Source organism: Neofelis nebulosa, chromosome 10 (assembly GCF_028018385.1).
Source record: "Neofelis nebulosa isolate mNeoNeb1 chromosome 10, mNeoNeb1.pri, whole genome shotgun sequence".
In the NCBI taxonomy this organism is placed as follows: domain Eukaryota; kingdom Metazoa; phylum Chordata; class Mammalia; order Carnivora; family Felidae; genus Neofelis; species Neofelis nebulosa.
Genome location: NC_080791.1, coordinates 82,690,956 through 82,711,931, shown reverse-complemented (window position 1 = coordinate 82,711,931; position 20,976 = coordinate 82,690,956). Strand labels below are relative to the sequence as shown.

The window sequence follows — 20,976 nt, the reverse complement described above, 5'->3', positions numbered from 1 at the left end:
AAAAATTAAATGACACACACACAAAACCCTGATAAATCTCTCTGCCTGAAGTATAAGTCAGACCCTGGGCTTCCACTTAGACTGAAACACTATTGTTAAACCACATACAACCACAGCCAGGCTGCCCAAAAACCAAGCTTTGGCTTTCATAAGAACTTCAGCACTATTTTAGTTTGGGTTATGGGAATGGACAGGAAAAGATCTCTCAGAATCATCATGGTAATGAAGGGAAAGTCTTGGCTTTTGAACTATTTTTAATAAAAGTGATCTTGGCTGCAAGCCTGTTGGCAGTGGAAATTGATACATCCAGACTCTACCTGTATCTTCACAAACCCCTGTGTTTAAAAATAGTTACAAGGATGCCTCAATTAGTTAGCCCAGGCATGAAGGTGATAAAGATGGCATATACACGATGACGTGTTCAGAGATCCTAATCTGCTCTGTAATTCTATAAGTCTACTGTACGTCAGTGATGGTAGGTTTAAAAATTGTCTGATTGGAGCGCCTGGGAGGCTTAGTCGGTTAAGCATCCGACTCTTGATCTCGGTTCAGGTCCCGATCTCATGGTTCATGAGGTTGAGCCCCATGTTGAGCTCTGCGCTGAGCATGGTACCTGCTTAGGATTCTCTCTCTCCCTCTCTTTCTGCTCCTCCCCTGCTTACGTGCTTGCATGTGCGCACTCTCTCTCTCTCAAAATAGATAAACTTCAAAAAATTTTGGCTAGACTGTCTCACATAAAATTAAATAGTAAAAGTGAAGATAAACTAACAAAGATCAATAATTTGGAAACCTCAATTATCCAGAAAATAACCTAGAATCTAAAAGTTAAAACTAAGAAAAATTAAAAACATTTTAGATTTTCTAACGTATTTATTCATCAAATAGTTATACAGTCTACCATGTGTCAGGCACCGTTTTAGGCTCTTGGAACGTTATCAGTAATCAAAACAGATTTAAAAAAATGCATGCCTTTAAAGAGTGCATAGTTTACCTGGAAGGGAGAAAATAAACAACAAATACAATAAATAGGTATAAAATATATACTATTTGGAGATGGTAAGTGTTTGGGGGGGAAAAGCTGTATAAGAGTAACTAGGAATTGGTTTGGTAGTTTTAATAAGTCGTGAGGAGGGCAACATTTGAGCAAGGACTTGAAAGAAGCGAGGGACTTAGTCATGCAGATATTGAGGGAAGCATTTTGTAATAGAATGGCTAGTGGAAAGACCTTATTGGGGTGCCTGGTGTGTTAGCTGGAATGGAGGGAACAAAGGGAAGATCAATAAAATGGGAAATTGAGACCATTTAGAGAACTTAAACATGTACTCTGAATAAAATAAAGAACGACTGGAAGGTTTTGAACCAAGGAGTGAAATATACATTGTATTTTTTTAAATGTACATATTTCCAGTAACATTTACCAGGTGAGTAGAATAGAATTATTCATAGTTTTTTTAGTGACTACTACATTCCAGTCATATTATAATAGAATTAATATTAATACTTTATTTTCCTTTTTAATTACAGAGAAATATTCAGGCTTTCACATAAACAGAAGCAAGATAGTCAATAATGTCTGTCACCGAGGAAGACCTGTGTCACCACATGAAAGTAGTTGTTCGTGTGCGTCCTGAAAATACAAAAGAAAAGGCAGCTGGATTCCATAAAGTGGTCCATGTTGTGGATAAACATATCCTAGTTTTTGATCCCAAACAAGAAGAAATCAGTTTTTTCCATGGAAAGAAAACTGCAAATCGAGATATTACAAAGAGACAAAATAAGGATCTCAAATTTGTATTTGATGCTGTTTTTGATGAAACTTCAACTCAATTGGAAGTTTTTGAACATACTACTAAGCCAATTCTTCGTAGTTTTTTGAATGGATATAATTGCACAGGTAATTATTTCAGTTAGAGTTTAATTTTTCCACCTGATTTCAGTTTTACATTAGAATGTACATCAGCTTGGCCCATTCTTCTAAATATAATCAATTTTAAGGTGCTTTTTGCTAAAAATTATTAAGTTCAGTAGTATTTCACTGTAAATGTAGACTTCCTTTGAAATTCAATTATCACGTGCTCACTTCGGCAGCACATATACTGAAATTCAATTATCACATATAACATATCTTGAAACTCTCTCTTCTAGAGCCTTGCTATGGTCCCTTTAGGCAGTCATCTTCTCAGTTTCCTATGTTATTAAACCACACATATCTTGTAATTGATGCCAGATTTCTCACAATTTAATTCATTAGTATTCTCTCCGCTTACCTATACAACGATCTATCCCTGGGGAATACTTGGACATTTCATTTATAGTACCTTGAAATAAAAATGTTAAAAGGCCATGTTAATTGAGTACCATGTGCTATTTCAGCATATCTTCAGCCCACAAAGCATCTCTAGTGTTCTGGATAGATCTCTAATTTGCCTTTCAAAACAGCCATGTTCATTTCCTAGAGAGAGATCCAAAAGGCCAGTTAATTCAGTGTTTCAAAGGCCCTTAACACTATTATTTATATCTTATTTTTGTAATTACCACCATTTATGACACTTTCTTTAAGATACCCCAAAACTGTAACATGTTTCACTGTCTCTGACTCATTCAGTTTTATTACAGAAGACTTACCGTCTTGGTCAAATAAGAATAGAATGTGGTTTATTGATTAGAACTGCTGTTATTCTCATTTTTAAGTGTATATTTTCCTCATTCATGAAACTCCATATTGTCTCTAGAGATTTTTAAAATTTTTCTTGACTCCAAATGAAAAAGTCTCCACCAAGCAAATAGTGAATCTCTGTGAATCTTGACTTTTACACTATGATCCAACTGTCTTAAGACTTCTCAGTTTACCACTAGCTTACATAATATAGAACAAAATGAAACATGTGTCAGTTCAATTAATTCTGTTGAAAAGTATTTTAGTAGTTTGTTAATATTTGGTTTAGCAGGGAAATTTAACTTATAAAAATATTCTTACCAGTAATAATATGAGGACTTAATTGCCTTAATTGATTATTATGTCAGGAATTGCCATATGTAATTCAGAGTAGCTTTTTGTTTTTTGTTCTTCAAACATCACTTTTATGTTATGCTAGAGAGAATTGTGAAAACAAAGTAATTTGCCTAAAACAAATTTTATTTTTTTTAATGTTTATTTATTTCTGAGACAGAGAGAGACAGAGCATGAGTGGGGGAGGGGCAGAAAGAGAGGGAGACACAGAATCCAAAGCAGGCTCCAGGCTCCAGGCTCCAGGCTCCAAGCCATCAGCACAGAGCCCAACGCAGGGCTCGAACTCACAAACCGTGAGATCATGACCTGAGCCGAAGTCGGTCACTCAACTGACTGAGCCACCCAGACGCCCCTAAAGCAAATTTTAAAAAGGAATTTTATAAATGGCTTCTATTGGAATTCATGTATTCAGCAAACTTGCAGTGGATATCTGCTTTGTTTCAGCTGATTCGCGATTTGTGAAGGATACACAGTTTCAGACTTAGAGCTCACAGTTGGAAATACAGGGTGATACAGGCTAGAATAGAAGGATGTGCAGCATACACTGAGAACTCAAATGAGGGAGTACACATATCTGCCTGTGACATGGAAAAGTGACATGTGTGCTGAATATTTAGAACAGGTGTAAGTGTTCCAGCTGGATTAACTGGAGGAACTCTTCAATGGAAAGGCAGTGGAGTAGATAAGGAGCAGCACATGCAGAGAACGTCACACAATCTAATATGCCTAGACCACAGCAAGGAAGGAATAGGATAGAGAGAGGGCTTAATAATATTAATATTCCAAGTGGAGGAATTTCTACTTTCTCATATAGGACTGTGGAACAATTAAGGAGATTTAACATATTCGATTTTGTTTTCATAAAAATAACTGTACAAAATTCTAAGAGATGAATTAAAGAAGATTGAGACTAGGTAGGGATACTGATAACTGATTAAAGGTTTTAAGAGTGCTGTAGAGGAAAGGGAGCAGATGAGCTGGGGCAGGGGGGGGGGGGGGGGGAGAGCAGTGGTACCATTAACCAGAATAAAGAATATAGGAGTTAAGAGCAGATTTGTGCTAAAATTCCTAGGTTTTAGGATAAGCCTAGAAGTTAATTTTGGATCTAATGAGTTTAAGGTTATGTTCAGGATATACAGATTGAACTCTCCACTGGACAGTGGATATAGTAATGTTGTGTGTCATAATAAAGAGCTTTGATCCCCTTTTATAAAAACTTAGTACTTGCATATGGTGCCACTGGAGCTGGGAAGACCCACACGATGCTAGGATCAGCTGCTGAACCTGGAGTGATGTATCTAACGATGTTAGACCTTTACAAATCTATGGAGGAGATTAAAGAAGAGAAAGTATGTAGTACCGCAGTTTCTTATCTGGAGGTGAGTTGACAATATCATTCTTTAGATGAGTCAATGGTATTACAAAATCTTTAAGACGTTCCATGGCCTATTCAAACTATTCTATCAAATAGGAATTTTCTTATGAATGTATAAAATCATTGAAATTCCTGCTCTTAGGTATTTGTTATGCATCTTTATCTCTTTCTGCTGAGTATGTTATTTTGGCCTAATTTCTGAGTAGCATGATTAGCACAAAGTCCTTCCAGATACCCTTCACCCAGATCCCCCATATTTTACTACCTTTACTACCTTTGTTTTTTCCCTTGGTATGTGTGTGTCTTCCTCTTTTTTCTAATCTGTTTAAGTTATGAACTTGTAAAAACAAGAATAACCACTGAATAGTTATCAAAATGAGGAAATTAACAGTGATAGAACACCATTACCTAATCTATAAATCTTAATGAGATTTTGCCAATTATTCCAATGTTGCCCTTTTTGAAAAAGGAAATCTAAGATCATAAGTTGCATGCAATTGTCATATCTCTTTAGTTTTAATTTGGATTTTTTTTCTCTGTTTTATGCCACTGTCATAAAACCTCTAATTTGTGTTAGTCAGCAATTGGATTCAGGTTGTAAACTGGCAAGAACACCGTAGAAGTAATGTTGAGTTCTTATGGTATCATAACTTACGTGGTTAGTTAGTCCCATTACTGGTTTGGTTAACTTTGATCCATTTCATTATGTTGATGTAGGCAAAATTTCTGCCCTATAAAGATATTACTTTACCCTTTATCCTCTTACTCCTCAAACTTTCATCTATTACTATTGGCATCCACTGATGATTCATGCCTGAATCAGTTATTATGATGGTAGATGATAGTGATACTTAAATTCCATAATTTCATCTATAGTCATTCCTCACTTTCTCCTATACGGAAAGAGCTTTTCCTTTTCTTTATTATATCAGTGTGGACTCATGGTTTCTTATTATTATTTAAGAGCTTATAAACCTTTTCCATAATTATTTATAAAGCTCAAATTATGCTAGATTTGACCAGTCAAGTCTCCTTCATGTTTCTCTTGTGTCCTTTGACATACGCCATCATTCTTTGAGGACTTCTGCTTTCTTAGTAGTAGCTGACATTCAACAAATCATAACTAGGTGGTAGGCACTCTTAACTTTGTGTTCAGATAGTGTTTCTGATGCCAGTGCAGAAACAAATCCGTGATTTTACTGCCTATTCGTTTGTGGTATCGGAGAGAACATTTCTACTGGTTACAGCTCTCTTATTGACATCTTGTAGTTTGGTTCCTACTGAGAAAGTTTCTTCGCATTTCAAAAATTGATTAAGATATGTAGGTTGCTGAAAAAACTCATTGTCTATAAGTAAGTGTTGAAAAAATTGCTTTGAACTTAATTGGGGAAAGAGCATAGCAGTATTCATTATTTCTTCCTTAGATCCTTTTGTAACTGGGGGAATTCTAAAGTTTGGTTATTTTTATAATGTTTTTAATTGTTTTTTCTTTTAATCTGCCTTCATTTTATTAATGGTAAGAAAGGCAATGTCTAATCTAGTGGTTTTTCACTCAGGCTCTGCACACGAGTTGGCTATGGAGCTTTTTAAAAATAGACATACCTAGGTATCACCCCCTGGACATTTTAATTTAATAGGTCTGGATTGTGGTTGAGGCATCTTAGGTTTTTTAAAAGTTCCCAGGTGATTCTGATGTGTAGACTGGCTTGAGAATGATTGTTCTAATTGTGTATTTTGTGTGATTGAAATGGGTAAGGGGAAGCGTTTGAAAAGTGACTGCTGCTTATCAGAAAAATAACAACCAACAAAAATTATCTCTTTCGATTTTACTACTTTTAAGAATTTATTACATTTTGAGGCACCTGGGTGGCTCAGTCGGTTAAGCATCCTACTTCGGCTCAGGCCATGATCTCACGGCTCGTGGGTTCGAACCCCACGTCGGGCTCTGTGCTCACAGCTCAGAGCCTGGAGCCTGCTTCGGATTCTGTGTCTCCCTCTCTCTCTGACCCTCCCCATTCATGCTCTGTCTCTCTCTGTCTCAAAAATAAATAAACGTTAAAAAAAAAAAAAATTTATTACATTTAAAAATGGTTATCATTCATTGTAGAAAATCTTACGAGAAATGAAGTATCACTATTGGCTATTTATTAGAACATGGAAATAACTTAAAATATTTCTTAAAGCCTTAATTCTCTGTGTGTGTGTGTGTGTGTGTGTGTGTGTGTGTGGGTGGGTGTGTGTGTGTATGTGTTTAAGTTTTATCACTAGTTGTAGTTGTCATTTGTTTGGCAAGTAGAAAATTCAGTAACTTTGATAAATTCATAAAATCAATAGTACCATTTTTATGCCTTGCTTACAAAATTACTAAAATATATATATATTGCCAGAGACATAAAATACAGATGTGTATTCAATGCCATGCAGTAAGGTAAAGCTATTTGGCACCACTCTGCTATTACTTTTGTGACCATGGACAAATCACTTAACCTTTTAGGGCCTCAGTTCCCCTCATCATTCGAATGAAGGGTGTGGGGGGGGGGGGTCCTATTATGGAATTTATTATTAAGAATTGCATATTAAACTTAATGCAATTAAAAGATAAGTGAAATATATCCCTGAGTATGGGTTTTCTTTAACTTTTAAGCTCTAAAATTAAAAAAGTTTTGACTGTTGGGGCATAATAAAATAACAAATATCTTCAGTAAGAACCATGGCATCTCCATATAACTTACTAGAATCTCCCAAGACCTTATGTCCCATATATTTCCAGAAAATAGGAAAAGACACATCCAGCTATCTTATTTGTTTCACTGTAGTTATCAAACTAGGAATTATAGAGTAAGAATATAATGACTCACCTCTAAATTTCAGTTGCAAACCTAGGTAATAAAACTTCTGTTTTCTCAGACGATAGAAAATTAATGGCAACAAGAGGTAGAATGGGTGAGATGAATGAAAATGAGTTGATGCTTACCTTTAAGATGTAATTCTAATACAACGTTAAATCAGTAGCATATGTAATGTTATCACTATTATTTCAACATCAGTGCTAAAGCAGTTGTTTTGGGGTTTTTTTTCCCCCCTTAAGGTATATAATGAACAGATTCGTGACCTCTTAGTAAATTCAGGACCACTTGCCGTTCGGGAAGACGCCCAAAAAGGGGTAGTTGTTCAGGGGTTGACTTTACATCAGGTATGTTTATAAATTTCTTTTTCCTTATGCTAATAGCAAGTGTGATTATTTAGCCATTTACTTTTTTTTCAATTGTGTTCAAGATAGAAAAATAATGAAGTGCAGAGTTAAAATAATCAGAGTATATCTTTAGTATTGTTTCCCTTTGAAATAATTGAATGACCTTTTCTTTTAAAAATCTACTTGAAAATTTAATACCATGTGTTCTGCATAATACATTTATATTTTATCTCCACAGAAAGAAAAGATTTTATCTTTTATTTCTCATAGAACACCAAACAAAGTATAGTTGACCCTTGAACAACATGGGTTTGAGCTGAATGCGTACTCTTATATGCAGATTTTTTTCTTATAAACACAGTACAGTACTGCAAATGTATTTTTTTCTTCCTTATGATTTTCTTAATAACATTCCCTTTTTTCATTTATGGTAAGAATACAGTGTATAATACATGTAACATGCAAAATATGTATTAATCACCTGTTCCTACTATCGGAAAGACTTCAAGTCAACAGCACATTATTAGTAAAGCTTTGGGGAAATCATAAGTTACACATAGATTTTCAATTCCCTGGAGGGGAGGGGTGGGGAATATTTAATGGGATTCAATTTATAGAAAACGTTTTTTACCTTTTATCTTTAAAAGTCTTTTTTCTTGTTGAAAGTTTATTAAAAATTTTAAAGATAGATGGCTAATTTGTATATTTTTCTTTCACTTAAACTTTTCTAGCCCAAATCCTCAGAGGAAATTTTACAGTTGTTGGATAATGGAAACAGAAACAGGACACAGCATCCCACTGATATGAATGCCACATCTTCTCGTTCTCATGCTGTTTTCCAGGTAACAGGCCATTAGACTATTGCTCTTAAAATTCAATTTAAAATGAACAAAGCCAAATTCATGTGTGGTAGTTTTCACATATACAAAGAAAATCCCTTCATCTGTGGACTCCTTACTCAGTATTTCCTTAACTCTACAGCTTTGAAAAGATTTTATCAAGAATATTCAGAATTGAGATGATGTAAATCGGAAGTATAAAGTTTTACATGTGTGAAAATACAGGGTAGTAAGGTAGTAGTGTTAGAGGGTTTTTTCCTTGAGTTAGTTGTTTTTCTTTTTTTAAGTTAGCAAAAATATTTAGTCTTGTCTAAAGATAACCTTATATTCAGAGCAAACTTTCTCTTTATAGATCTAGATTTACAGAACCAATAAGTTGGGGAGATACTGATTCACTTTCTAAAGATTTCACCTTAGGGACTGTGTGAGTAGTTGCATTCCTGAAGGACATCGATTGCATTGTTACAGTTCTTTTTAGGAATACAATTCTAGAAAGAGTTAAAGCATAGGTTAATATATATTATTTTTTGTAGCTTCTGGTCCTGTTAAAATACAAATTATTTTATAGCTTCATTCCAGATTCTATTATTGGAGCACATCTTATAAAAGAAATTGACATAGTTGAAAGAATTCATATCGGAAGCAGTCAAGTCATTCAGAAAGTCTCTAGTCCATAAAATTTTATTAATCTTTTCTGTTCTTTCCAATGACTCTTCATTTATCAGTGGTCATGAGAGAAATGTTTATCTGTGACACTGAAATTTCCCCCAAATGTCTTAGACCCTGCTTCATAAGAATATTAGCAAAGAGTTTTATAATGGAATAATAGCTAATCTTCTCCATCTTTTTAAGTTTGCCACTTAGCTTATTTCAGTTAAACTATAAAGTAACCTAAATTGGCTCAATAAATAATGCTGTATGCCAATGAGCTGAACATGACAAGTACATTTTACTATTTTTTTTTATATGGGATATTTTCTTAAATATAACAACATACAACAATTTTGGGAATTAGAATACATTTACTCTCCAATTTAGGCCGACATCAAATTCACCTTTCCTTTAGGAAAAGTCCCCGGACAAAGGCAAAGCATTCTGACCACTGCCTTTGGTTCTGTTAAGAATATTATTTCTATGGGAATGCAAGCTGGTGCAGCCACTCTGGAAGGCAGTATGGAGGTTTCTCAAAAAACTAAAAATAGAACTACCCTACCACCCAGCAATTGCACTCCTAGACATTTATCCAAGGGATACAAGTGTGCTCTTTCGAAGGGACATGTGCACCCCCATGTTTATAGCAGCACTATCAACAATAGCCAAAGTATGGAAAGAGCCCAAATGTCCATAGATGGATGAATGGATAAAGAAGTTGTGGTATATGTATATACAATGGAGTATTACTCAGCAATCAAAAAGAATGAAATCCTGCCATTTGCAACTACATGGATGGAACTGGAGGGTATTAGGCTAAGTGAAATTAGTCAGTCAGAGAAAGACAAAAACCATATGACTTCATTCATATGAGGACTTTAAAAGACAAAACAGATGAACATAAGGGAAGGGAAACAAAAATAATATAAAAACAGGGAGGGGAACAAAACAAAAGAGACTCATAAATATGGAGAACAACCTGAGGGTTGCTGGAGGGGTTGTGGGAGGGGGGATGGGCTAAATGGCTAAGGGACATTAAGGAATCTACTCCTGAAATCATTGTTTCACTATATACTAACTAATTTGGATGTAAATTTTAAAAAATAAAAAATAAAGTAAAATTTAAAAAAGAAAAAAAAAAGAGTATTATTTCTAGAGTACCTGTTCCCTACCACCACCACTGGTAACTCTATGTTCTGGTTCAAGGGTTACCAGAACACAAATGATAGTTGTTTTGAGCTTCTGTCATGCCAGCAGTCATTTGCCCTCTGGTACACATACGGGAAATCTCACTTTTGAGGTTTTTTTCAACTTCCATAATTCTGGTATTCTTACATATCAGCCAGTCAGAATATTATACTTTCTTCAGTATGTTTTTGAAATGAAAATAATTTTGATTTCATGCTCTTTTAAAAATAAAGTGCACATTTCTCTTTTAATTTTGTTAAATCTTATCCTCATTTTTCCTATTCTCCTGTAATTTCAAAAAGATTTATTTGCGACAACAAGACAGAACAGCAAGTATCAGTCAAAATGTACGAATTGCCAAGATGTCACTCATTGATCTGGCAGGGTCTGAGCGAGCCAGTACTACCAGTGCTAAAGGGACCCGATTTATAGAAGGCACAAATATTAATCGGTCACTCTTAGCTCTTGGGAATGTTATCAATGCCTTAGCAGATACAAAGGTAGGTGCCATATGTTTACTTATTTAAATATATTGAAATGATGAAATATGTATAATTCCTAGAAAGATACTACTTAAAATAATTTTTTTTTAATTTTTTTTTTAACGTTTTATTTATTTTTGAGACAGGGAGAGACAGAGCATGAACAGGGGAGGGTCAGAGAGAGGGAGACACAGAATCTGAAACAGGCTCCAGGCTCTGAGCTGTCAGCACAGAGCCCAACGCGGGGCTTGAACTCACGGACCGCGAGATCATGACCTGAGCCAAAGTCGGCCGCTTAACCGACTGAGCCACCCAGACGCCCCAAAATAATTTTGTTTTAATGCTCTATTATAAATCAAATGTCATTTGTATATAGGGCAAAGATCACAGAAAGCCTAGTATATCAAATAAAGCTATATTTTGTTTCGTTTTAATTTCTAGTTTTAGAATCAGAATTTGTTGAAAGAAAACGATTGACTATCATATTCATAGTATTTTATCGTACTTTCTCATCACTTATTTTCTACCTGATTATTAAAATCACCATTTAGGGGTACCTGGGTGGCTCATTTGGTTGAGTTTCTTATTCTTGATTTTGGGTCAGGTTATAATCTCATGGGTCGTGAGATCAAGCCACGTGTCAGGCTCTGTGCTGATGGCATGGAGCCTGCTTGGTATTCTCTCTCTCCCTGTCTGTCCCTCCCCTGCTCATGTACCCTTTCACTCTCTCTCAAACATTTAAAAAAATAAAATGATCACTTAATGATCACTACACAGCAAGCATGATAATTGAATTGGGATGAATATGAAAAACATATTTAGAAAAGCTAAATTTTGTTCTGGTTTGTATTTTATATACTGTAAGATTGGGTTAAATGTTAGAGTTTTAATTTTTCTTAGGAAGAAGGGCTTAAGATATAAAGTATAATCAAATCACCTAATAAGGTGTTTATTATTAGATGTCTTTGAGGCATTTAAAAATATTTTACGTCAATATGCTGGAGTGCTTACTAGAATACAGCATATTTAACAATTTCTGTATTGGTAAAAATGACTTTTTTTTTAATCAAGTTCAAGCCAGGTTCAAGATTTAAGAAATTATATTTAGGAAAATACAGGTCAATGAATGCTAGGAAAATGTTGTATTTTGATTTAATAAAATTAAAATGATTTGGGAAGTGTTTTTAAAAAAGGCAAGTTCCTGAAATCACATAAAGATTACAAAGGCAATATGTCTTTTATATTCTAAGTTAAAATGTCAAACGTGTAAATAGCATGATAAAGAGACTGATTTTCTGAACTTAAGCCATTTATAGCATTTTTTCCATACTGTCTAAATTTTTAATAATTGACTCTCAACTATTGAGTCATTTATGAGTCCATGTTTAACGTATGGACTTGTACATGTAAAATCATTTCAAGTTAACACCAGTAATATACATTCCACACTATTTGGGAAACAGTGCTATAGTGGAAAGCACAGTACTACTGGGAACTGGGGCACCTCGGGTGCATTTCTAGCTCTGAATTATCAGGCACATGACCCGAAGCAAGCCATTTCATTTTTGGTTTAGCTTCCATTAGTCTTTTGTATAATATGAAAGATCTACACTAGATAGCATAAGATTGCTTTTAGCTCAACATTATAATGTTTTGTTTTTATATAGAAAATGTGCTTTTTGGAAATTTTGATTTTTACTTTAAAATCAGAACTGTATCTTTTAAGTAAAGGGGAACCTAGAAGTATTAAGTTCTCTTAGAACTCTGTTGTCCTTTCAGATGAAGTCTCTGTAAAATTATAATTTTAATTTACTTTATGTCCATGTTAGCTAATTATTTAATGAGAGAAATAGATGTATGCCATACAAAATTCTTATTATATTTGTATAGGGCATGTAATACTTTTGTATTTTAATTTTTTTTAAATGGTGATTTTTTTTTTTAATGGACATTTATTTTTTTAAGAGAGGAAAGTTGCTAAAATAATATGGAAAGATCTTAAATATACTCCACATTCAGTTTTCCCAGTTGTTAACATCTCACATTTATCTAGTGTACTTATCACAACTCATAAACCAATATTGATTTTTTTTTAATTAGCTAACGTTTATTGAGATGGGGATATAATCCTTAGGTAGGATATTTGTTTTATATATTCACTCAATAGTTCCAGAAGATTCATCATCATCATTTCAATCACCAATTATATCATGAGTCTCTGCAAAGTTGGGCAGTGCTTAAATTCTTAGAGTGAAGTGATAGCAGGTTTGCATTTAAATGTGGAAAATGACATAAGAATTCTTTTTTTGTTCTTTCAGAGAAAGAATCAGCATATTCCTTACAGAAATAGTAAGCTCACTCGCTTGTTAAAGGATTCTCTTGGAGGAAACTGTCAAACTATAATGATAGCTGCTGTTAGTCCTTCCTCTGTGTTCTACGATGACACATATAACACTCTTAAGTATGCTAATCGTGCAAAGGACATTAAATCTTCTGTAAGTGTGTTTACTCTGCCTTTGTTGTAAGGGCATTAGATGTATACTATTTTTATAACTCTGAAAAATATTGTATTTTTACTAATGAATTAGCAAACAGGGTTAGAAATGTCTTTATTGGCTTGGTTAATTGAGCATTTACTTGGACAATTAAATCATTAAGCATCTTGATTACATATATAATAGATACCATTATTTAGTCTTTTGGAAGCTAGAATGCTTTAGTGCCTTTCTTCCTAAACTTTTTCACATCATGGCACATTATATTTTGATGGCACCCTGGGGTAATTGGTCAAGGCTTTAACACATTTGTTATAGCCAAGGATGATGCCATCTGCTATAGCTCAGACCTAGCCCTTTCTTCCTGAAAACCTTGGACATGTTAGGTAATTTCTCCAAGCCACGGTCACTTCATCTGTAAAATAGATATATCTGGCTCAGTTTATGAAGTAAATAACCCCTTTAAAATAATTCATGATATTGATGCAACCAATATAGCTCTAACAATATAATAATTATTGATTAGGTAAGTATTCTCGCCAGTAATTTGGGGCAATTTAAAGAAATTTAGGTCAAACATGATATATGTTTAAAAATCACAGGATCTCAGGATTGGAAGAAACCTAGAGTTCAGGTAGTATGATGATTTTTCCTCCTGCTTACCCTTCTGCTACTCCCACTGTATGAAGATGAGCCAGTTATTGTCTTCCTTAGAGAAATGTCTATATACATTTTATATAATTAATTGGGAAAGATTATATTATATGGGTACACAAAGCTTTTCACACGTTTTTCATATATTCCTTACACCAACCTATTGATACTCAGAATTTTAAGTACCAAATTCTAAATCAGTTAAGTAAGAAGTGGACAGGGCCTTGAAATCAAGTATTTGGACTTATATCTTTGATGTTTTCCCACTATTCCATAGCTGCCAAGGAGCCCATACAATTATAAAAAGGATAAAATGTAATAAGAACTCATTAAAAACTAGTTGAACTTAAAAATGATTGAAACTTAAAATTATCTCTAAGTTTCTTAGAAGTCAGAGGAAAAAGAAAATGGGCAATTTTAATTATAATGTGAATGAATGTTTTGTAAGTTCTTAAAAGTATCTTTTCTCAGGTAGTAAGATAATTTCTTTATAATTTCATTTATTTTGTAGATGTGCTCAGCATGTCCTCTTATCATAGATTTTGAACATGAGCGTAAATGATCATGATTATCACATGACTGTAATTGTCTCAAATTTTGAATTCATGGATCTGAATTAATGAGGATATAATGCCATTTTTCTCATATATATATATATAGCTATGTGATTATTATCTACCTACATACAGTCATAATTTCTATCTTTTAACAGTTGAAGAGCAATGTTCTTAACCTTGACAATCATATAACTCGGTATGTAAAGATCTGTAATGAGCAGAAGGAAGAGGTATGTCTTCTCTTTATGTTAATCTCCTTTAGTTCTTCATTTATGGGATTCTGCAAACTTAATTGCTTAAAAATTTGACATTTTTTTTCTATTATAGTTGAAAATCTAGCATGTTCAGTTATTTTTCACAGCTAACATTTTTCTGTAGCCATGTATTATGGAGACAAATAATTTGTATTTTAACTAGTGTTTCTCTCTACTAGATTTTAATGTTAAAAGAAAAACTAAAAGCCTATGAAGAACAGAAAGCCTTTACTGATGAAAATAACAAAGCAAAGTTAATGATTTCAAACCCTCAGGAAAAAGAAATTGAAAGGTAAAAATGACATTAAGATCTCATTTTGAGGATTTTATGGTTTTGAAATTTAGTCAGATATTTTATGTTATCATCATTTTTTGTGTAAGTATGTCTTTATATATATTCTCAACTGAATTCAGGAAGTCACTGATTTCTCTTTATTTGCACACTTTGGAGATCAGATAATTTTAGTTATGATTATACACAGTTGTGATTATACCAGGACTTGGGTATAAGATGGAGAAAGTAAAGCCAGTTACGTCACTTATGAAATTAGTTTTTAGCTGTTTTCATGTTTTTCTTCTCAGGTGTCTTATTCCACTCAGGCTGCTGTAACAAAATACCACAGAGTGGCATCCTATAAACAAAATAAATAAACAAAAATTCTTTCTCACAGTTCTGGAGACTGGAAGTCCCAAGATTAGGGGGCTAGTATAGTTGGGTGAGGGCATTCTTTCCGGCTGAAGATTTCAATTCTTGAATCCTCACATGAACTCTGAAGGGAGATCTCTCTCTCCACAGCCTATCTTATAAGGGCACTAGTCCCACACATGAGGGTCTCTGCCCTCGTCTGATTACCTCCCAACAGCCCCACTTCCTAATACATCACCTTAGGTGTTAGGTTTCAACATAGGAATTTTGGGTAACAAACATTCAGGCAATCTCATCTGGCATAATATCATTATTTGTATAGTTCACATGAATCTTATCTACTCTTTCTTGACTATGTATAACTCTAATAACTCACTTAGTTTGGTTAATTATTTGAAGGGACATCTCTCAGCGATATAAATTAATACGGAATTTTGATAGGTTCCCACTAAGCTTCCTAGCAGGTAATTGGGGAAAAAAAAAAAAGGTGTTGATAATACGATATTCACGAATACTTCTCCCCTAAGCAGTTAAGATAATTTTCCAAATTGTCCCAAAGGGGATGCTAGTTCAAAAGCTGTGAATCTTGAGTAGCTCTAAGAAGGCAGTAAGAAATTCTTGGATCAAACAAATTTGGAAATTACACCTTACTTGAGGATTCTAGGTGATTTCCAAAGTATATCAGTTTATTAAAGGCTCTGAGAGGTCTTATAATAAAGGAATCTGTTCAATCTTGATTGAAGTTGACTGAAGTTAAAGTTACTTGACATTCTCCAGAGCCAGTGTTCTGTTATCATTAGTATGAGAAACTAACCACAATTTGGAAACCAATGATTATTCACACTGTTTTGGAACTCTAGAGGTTATAGAAGATATCTTGCTATATGTAAGGAAGACTAGTTGACAGTGACTTTCAACCTAGTTTCAGGTATGACACCATTTTTAAAATTGGATTTGTATTTTGAAGTTTATGGAAAATATCCTTGATTTGAAAAAAATAATGTTTTCTGACTCAGTTGACCCCAGATGCTAAGATTGCTACTTCTAGTAATAGTACTTTATCTTTGTCGATGACTTTATAGTTTTTGATGATTTTTAGCCCCATATCAATTTAATCTGATCACTAGAACAATCCTTTGAAATTTGAAGTGGGATATTGTTTTTTCAAAGATAAGCCAAGAACTTTTAAATCTTAATCTTTTTCTTCCATACCATGCTATTTTACAAATATCATAAGAGGTAATTAAACAACTATTTCTCTGAGTGACAATCAGTTTTTAATATAGCATAAAGTTGACCTATATATTGGACTCCTTTCTTGCATGGAATTGTTCAACACTATCTAACCAGATTTAGTTATCAGTTGAAACCTTATTAAACTTTTCTGCAATTGATGGCTTTAAGTTTTGAACCTTTCCTTCTGGTAAGATAATTCTGGAGGGAGATGGCCTGAACTATGAAATAAACATTTCAGGGGGGTATTTTTCACATTTCAACCTGATTTAACCAAGAGTAAAAGCCTTTAGAGTTTTAATTTGTACAACATGTTAAATAATTTACTTGTATTACAAAGAAGCTTTAATAATCGGGTTATATACCCCATAGCCTTTGTCATTTTCCCTCAAAATTAGCTGTCTCCTGAAAGAAATATATGAAATAACTTTTATCATATCCATCATACTGTTACATAGAGCTTTTTTAATGCCATGAATTTGCAAAGTGTCTTTTTAAAAATAAACTTAACATTTTTATATCGTTGAATGAGATAAAAGGAAGAATGTACAGTATTTACTGCCTATCAAAGCTATTCTAGGAGAAGTCATAAAGAGAAAGTACAGTTCTTTATATACAGAATAATTATAAAACTTCACTATGAGTGTATCACGAAAATTGTGTAGAATTTAATATTCATCATGTATCACCTAAAATTATTTGCAAATATTTTTGTTACTAGTTACTTGAATGTTTTAAATGACTAGAAAATAGTTATGAGTCAATCCCTTAGGGTTCTTACTGTTTTAAAATGGTAAATTTTTTTTTAAAGGAGATCTCTAGAAACCTTTGATACTATTACCTTTTCTTCCATCCTAAACAATAGACCCCCACCAACTAAAATAAGTCTGAACCACAAAATTACAAAATTGACCAATATTTAACTATGTCCTTGAATAAAATGTTATTAAAAAACCTGAGAAATTATCTTTGAGTATAACCTAAAGATAACTTATCAATTCATTTACTGGCATTAGCGTGTTGTAATATAATACAGTGGAATTGCAATGTCCGTACATACTTCCTATGAAATATTTATCAGTTTGACAAAACTGCAGTAAAGTCGATGTATTGTGGTTTATAGCCATTCCCAATAGAGTTTCATTAAGAACTACTGACGTAAATTGGCAATGTTTTTACCACAGGTCCTCACAAATACATTTAAAATTCTAGCTGAGGAACATTTATTTTTAAATGCATATACTTTGTTACAGTTGTATTTTAAAGGCTTCACAGTTAATTTTTCTTTGGGAGTTTTACCTGTATGTGACTATTTATACTGTTACTGTAGCTCAGACCTACCTGATCTGAGATTTTAAAACATAAATATATACTTACAAAACTAGAATATTGCTGTGACCAATGTTCTGGTGACCCTGGAGGATGCAGATTTGCAGGTTTCTTTTAGGCCTTTTATAGTAGTTTCTCAGCTTGAGGCCTTTTATGTGTTTGGAGATGCTGTGAATCAAATTCCCCAACTTTGATTCTCTAAATCTCCATTGCCTTTGGAGGAAAGACACTGGAGTGGCTTTTCTAGGTTTGCCACATTGCAAACTTGGTTGTTTTGGGTCCTGGCAGTGTCAGCTGACTCTTAGCCAGGCTGTAGGGGGTACCTAACCTTATGGTGTGTTTTTGCTGTAACAAATTCTGAAACTAAAAACTGGCTATCTCACTTTCCCTAGGGGGCCATGGAGGCACCATATGATCATGCCACCCACTGCTTATTTCTTTGCAGTGAGCCAACATCAAAACAACACACAATAATGTGTTGCTTCTGGGGCCTTGTTAATTGGGATAGTACAGGTCCAAATTATCATCCTTTTCCTACAAACAAAATATTTTTGCTAATAAGCAGCTGGATTACATAGAGTATATGACTTACATACCTATGACTTATATATAGAGGCCTTATAATACCCATATCTTTTAATAACATGATCTTCCTTGAAAGAGGAAGAATACAGTAAAAATAATTTAATATTCTTTTCCAAACATTTTGTAATTTCATAGGAAAGTCACTCTAACCTATTTGCTGTTTGTCGTTTAGTCTAATTCTGTGAGTGATATATATTCTTTTGCTCATTTATTTCTTTAGGTAAACATTGTAACATCTGTCACAAAATTAGTGAGATTCTATAATGTGTTTTAATTTTTAATTTTGGTAGATTTCAAGAAATTCTGAACTGCTTGTTCCAGAATCGAGACGAAATTAGACAAGAATATCTGAAGTTGGAAATGTTACTAAAAGAAAATGAACTTAAATCATTCTATCAACAACAGTGCCATAAGCAAATTGAAATGATGTGTTCTGAAGACAAGGTAGAAAAGGTATTTATTTATAGTTAAATTTTAGGCACTGTAAAGACATGGGGACTTCTAATTCTAGAAATGTGATAGGTAATGTTATCTAATCGCCCATTCACTACAAATACCTGGAAATGCTGGGGGAAATGTATCAAAGATTGTTTCAAATGCATAGTTACGTATGCAAGACAGAAAATTAAATTCCTATGTTTCAGAGAGAAAACGGAAACCAAAAGAACAAAATCTCAGTTGGAACTGTTGCTTCTGTGAGGGTTGTTGGAATGCTTAACATAAACCTACCGCACTCAGGAAATGTTGGGTATCAAAGGTGAGGCAGTGAGAGCAGTATATCCCAGATGTAGGTGATAATGTACAACTTGGACCAAACTCAGATCTTTTTTTTCCAGGAAAGAATATTTTATCACTAACACTGTTAGAATTTCCATTGCGTGGTACTTGAAAAGGCAGACCATCTTTTACTTGGTTTTATTATTTTATGCAATTGTACACTGCCCTACAACCTCCATATACACAGCCCACTCCCAATACCCTAGCTTTGATGTACACTGCTATTTAGATAAGGGACTAAAGGGAGACCAGGGAGACAGAAATGGCAGACCCCACGTAAAGCTGGGAACCTCAGAAGCCTTCACCGTTCATATTGGTGGTACACCTTGAAGAAACATCTTCTTAATCAGCAAGACAACCACGCCTAGAGTAAGAAAAAGTCTCATGTAAAGATTGTCATTATAAATATACTTTTCAAAGAGTTGAGGTTTGAATTTTTACAATCCATGTGTTTTATTTAGTAAAGCCTTAAAATGAAAAATTAACATAGAAAATGGTATCAGAGCAGCAATAATCTATGGGTAACCGTGCAGAAGCCGTACAGAAATAGCCTATTGAAACAGACCCTCAACTCAAATTACTAATGAGAACTCACTGTCCAAATTACAAAACACATGGTGAAACAATCCACCATAAACAAGTCAGCAGACTTAGCAAATAATGACAGGATCCCCAAAAATTCAGACACTAGAGCAATCTGATTTAAAAACTAAAAAAACTACTAGGGTACCTGGATGGCTCAGTCGGTTAAGGGTCTCATTTTGGCTCAGGTCATGATCTCATGGTTTGTGGGTTCAAGCCCCGCATCAGGCTCTGTGTTGACAGCTCAGAGCCTGGAGCCTGCTTCAGATTCTGTGTCTCCCTCTTTCTGTTCTTACCCCACTCATGTTCTGTGTCACTCTCTTAAAAATAAACATTAAAAAAAAGTTTTTTAATCTATAAAAATGACTGGGGCGCCTGGGTGTCTCAGTCGGTTGGGCGGCCGACTTCAGCTCAGGTCATGATCTCTCAGTCCGTGAGTTCGAGCCCCGCGACGGGCTCTGTGCTGACAGCTCAGAGTCTGGAGCCTGTTTCAGATTCTGTGTCTCCCTCTCTCTGACCCTCCTCTGTTCATGCTCTGTCTCTCCCTGTCTCAAAAATAAATAAAACGTTAAAAAAAAAAAAAACTATAAAAATGACTAAAGTCGTCAAAGTAGGAATTAATGATAAAGGAATTAAAGGTCAAAAGAACATACATAATACAAAAAGAAAACAAATGAAATGTCCAGAAATTAAAGATTTATTCACTGAAGTTTATAAGTTCATTTTATAGGCACAATGTTTTAAATACTTTGCATGCATTAACTCAATTCTCAGAAAACCCTATGGGATATGTTATTATCCTCATAATTAAGATGAGGAAACCAGAGGACAGAGAAGTCATTTTGGGCAAAGTCACACCTCTCATTAGTATCAGCCTATATGGTCTGAACTCAAGCAAGTTGATTCCAGAACCTGTTACCTCTGTCCTTTTCTATGTGTTAGATACAGCTAAAGATGAATTACTGAACTGGGAGATCTGAGGAGACTATGTCAAATAGAGGATAAAAAATAGCAAATGTAAATAAAATGTTGTTGCATGAAGGACAGACTGAAAAGTCATGCATTCTTCTAATAATTGTTATGAAGGAGGTATATTAGTGCAAAAAGGGGAAAGGATAATATGCCA

The 20,976-nt window shown here is 34.1% G+C and overlaps 1 protein-coding gene across 2 annotated transcripts in view; it reads left to right on the top strand.

Annotated features, from left to right (window-relative positions):
- KIF18A (kinesin family member 18A) overlaps nt 1-20,976 on the top strand; it is an 80,080-nt gene that overhangs the window by 7,825 nt on the left and 51,279 nt on the right. For both annotated transcript variants that reach the window (XM_058688513.1, XM_058688515.1), the window contains exons 3-11: nt 1,525-1,894; nt 4,232-4,389; nt 7,474-7,578; nt 8,310-8,420; nt 10,559-10,756; nt 13,057-13,233; nt 14,600-14,674; nt 14,878-14,990; nt 18,782-18,944. In XM_058688513.1, the coding sequence (XP_058544496.1) occupies nt 1,570-1,894; nt 4,232-4,389; nt 7,474-7,578; nt 8,310-8,420; nt 10,559-10,756; nt 13,057-13,233; nt 14,600-14,674; nt 14,878-14,990; nt 18,782-18,944 (1,425 nt within the window). In that variant the 5' untranslated portion in view covers nt 1,525-1,569. The remainder of the gene's footprint in view (nt 1-1,524; nt 1,895-4,231; nt 4,390-7,473; nt 7,579-8,309; nt 8,421-10,558; nt 10,757-13,056; nt 13,234-14,599; nt 14,675-14,877; nt 14,991-18,781; nt 18,945-20,976) is intronic.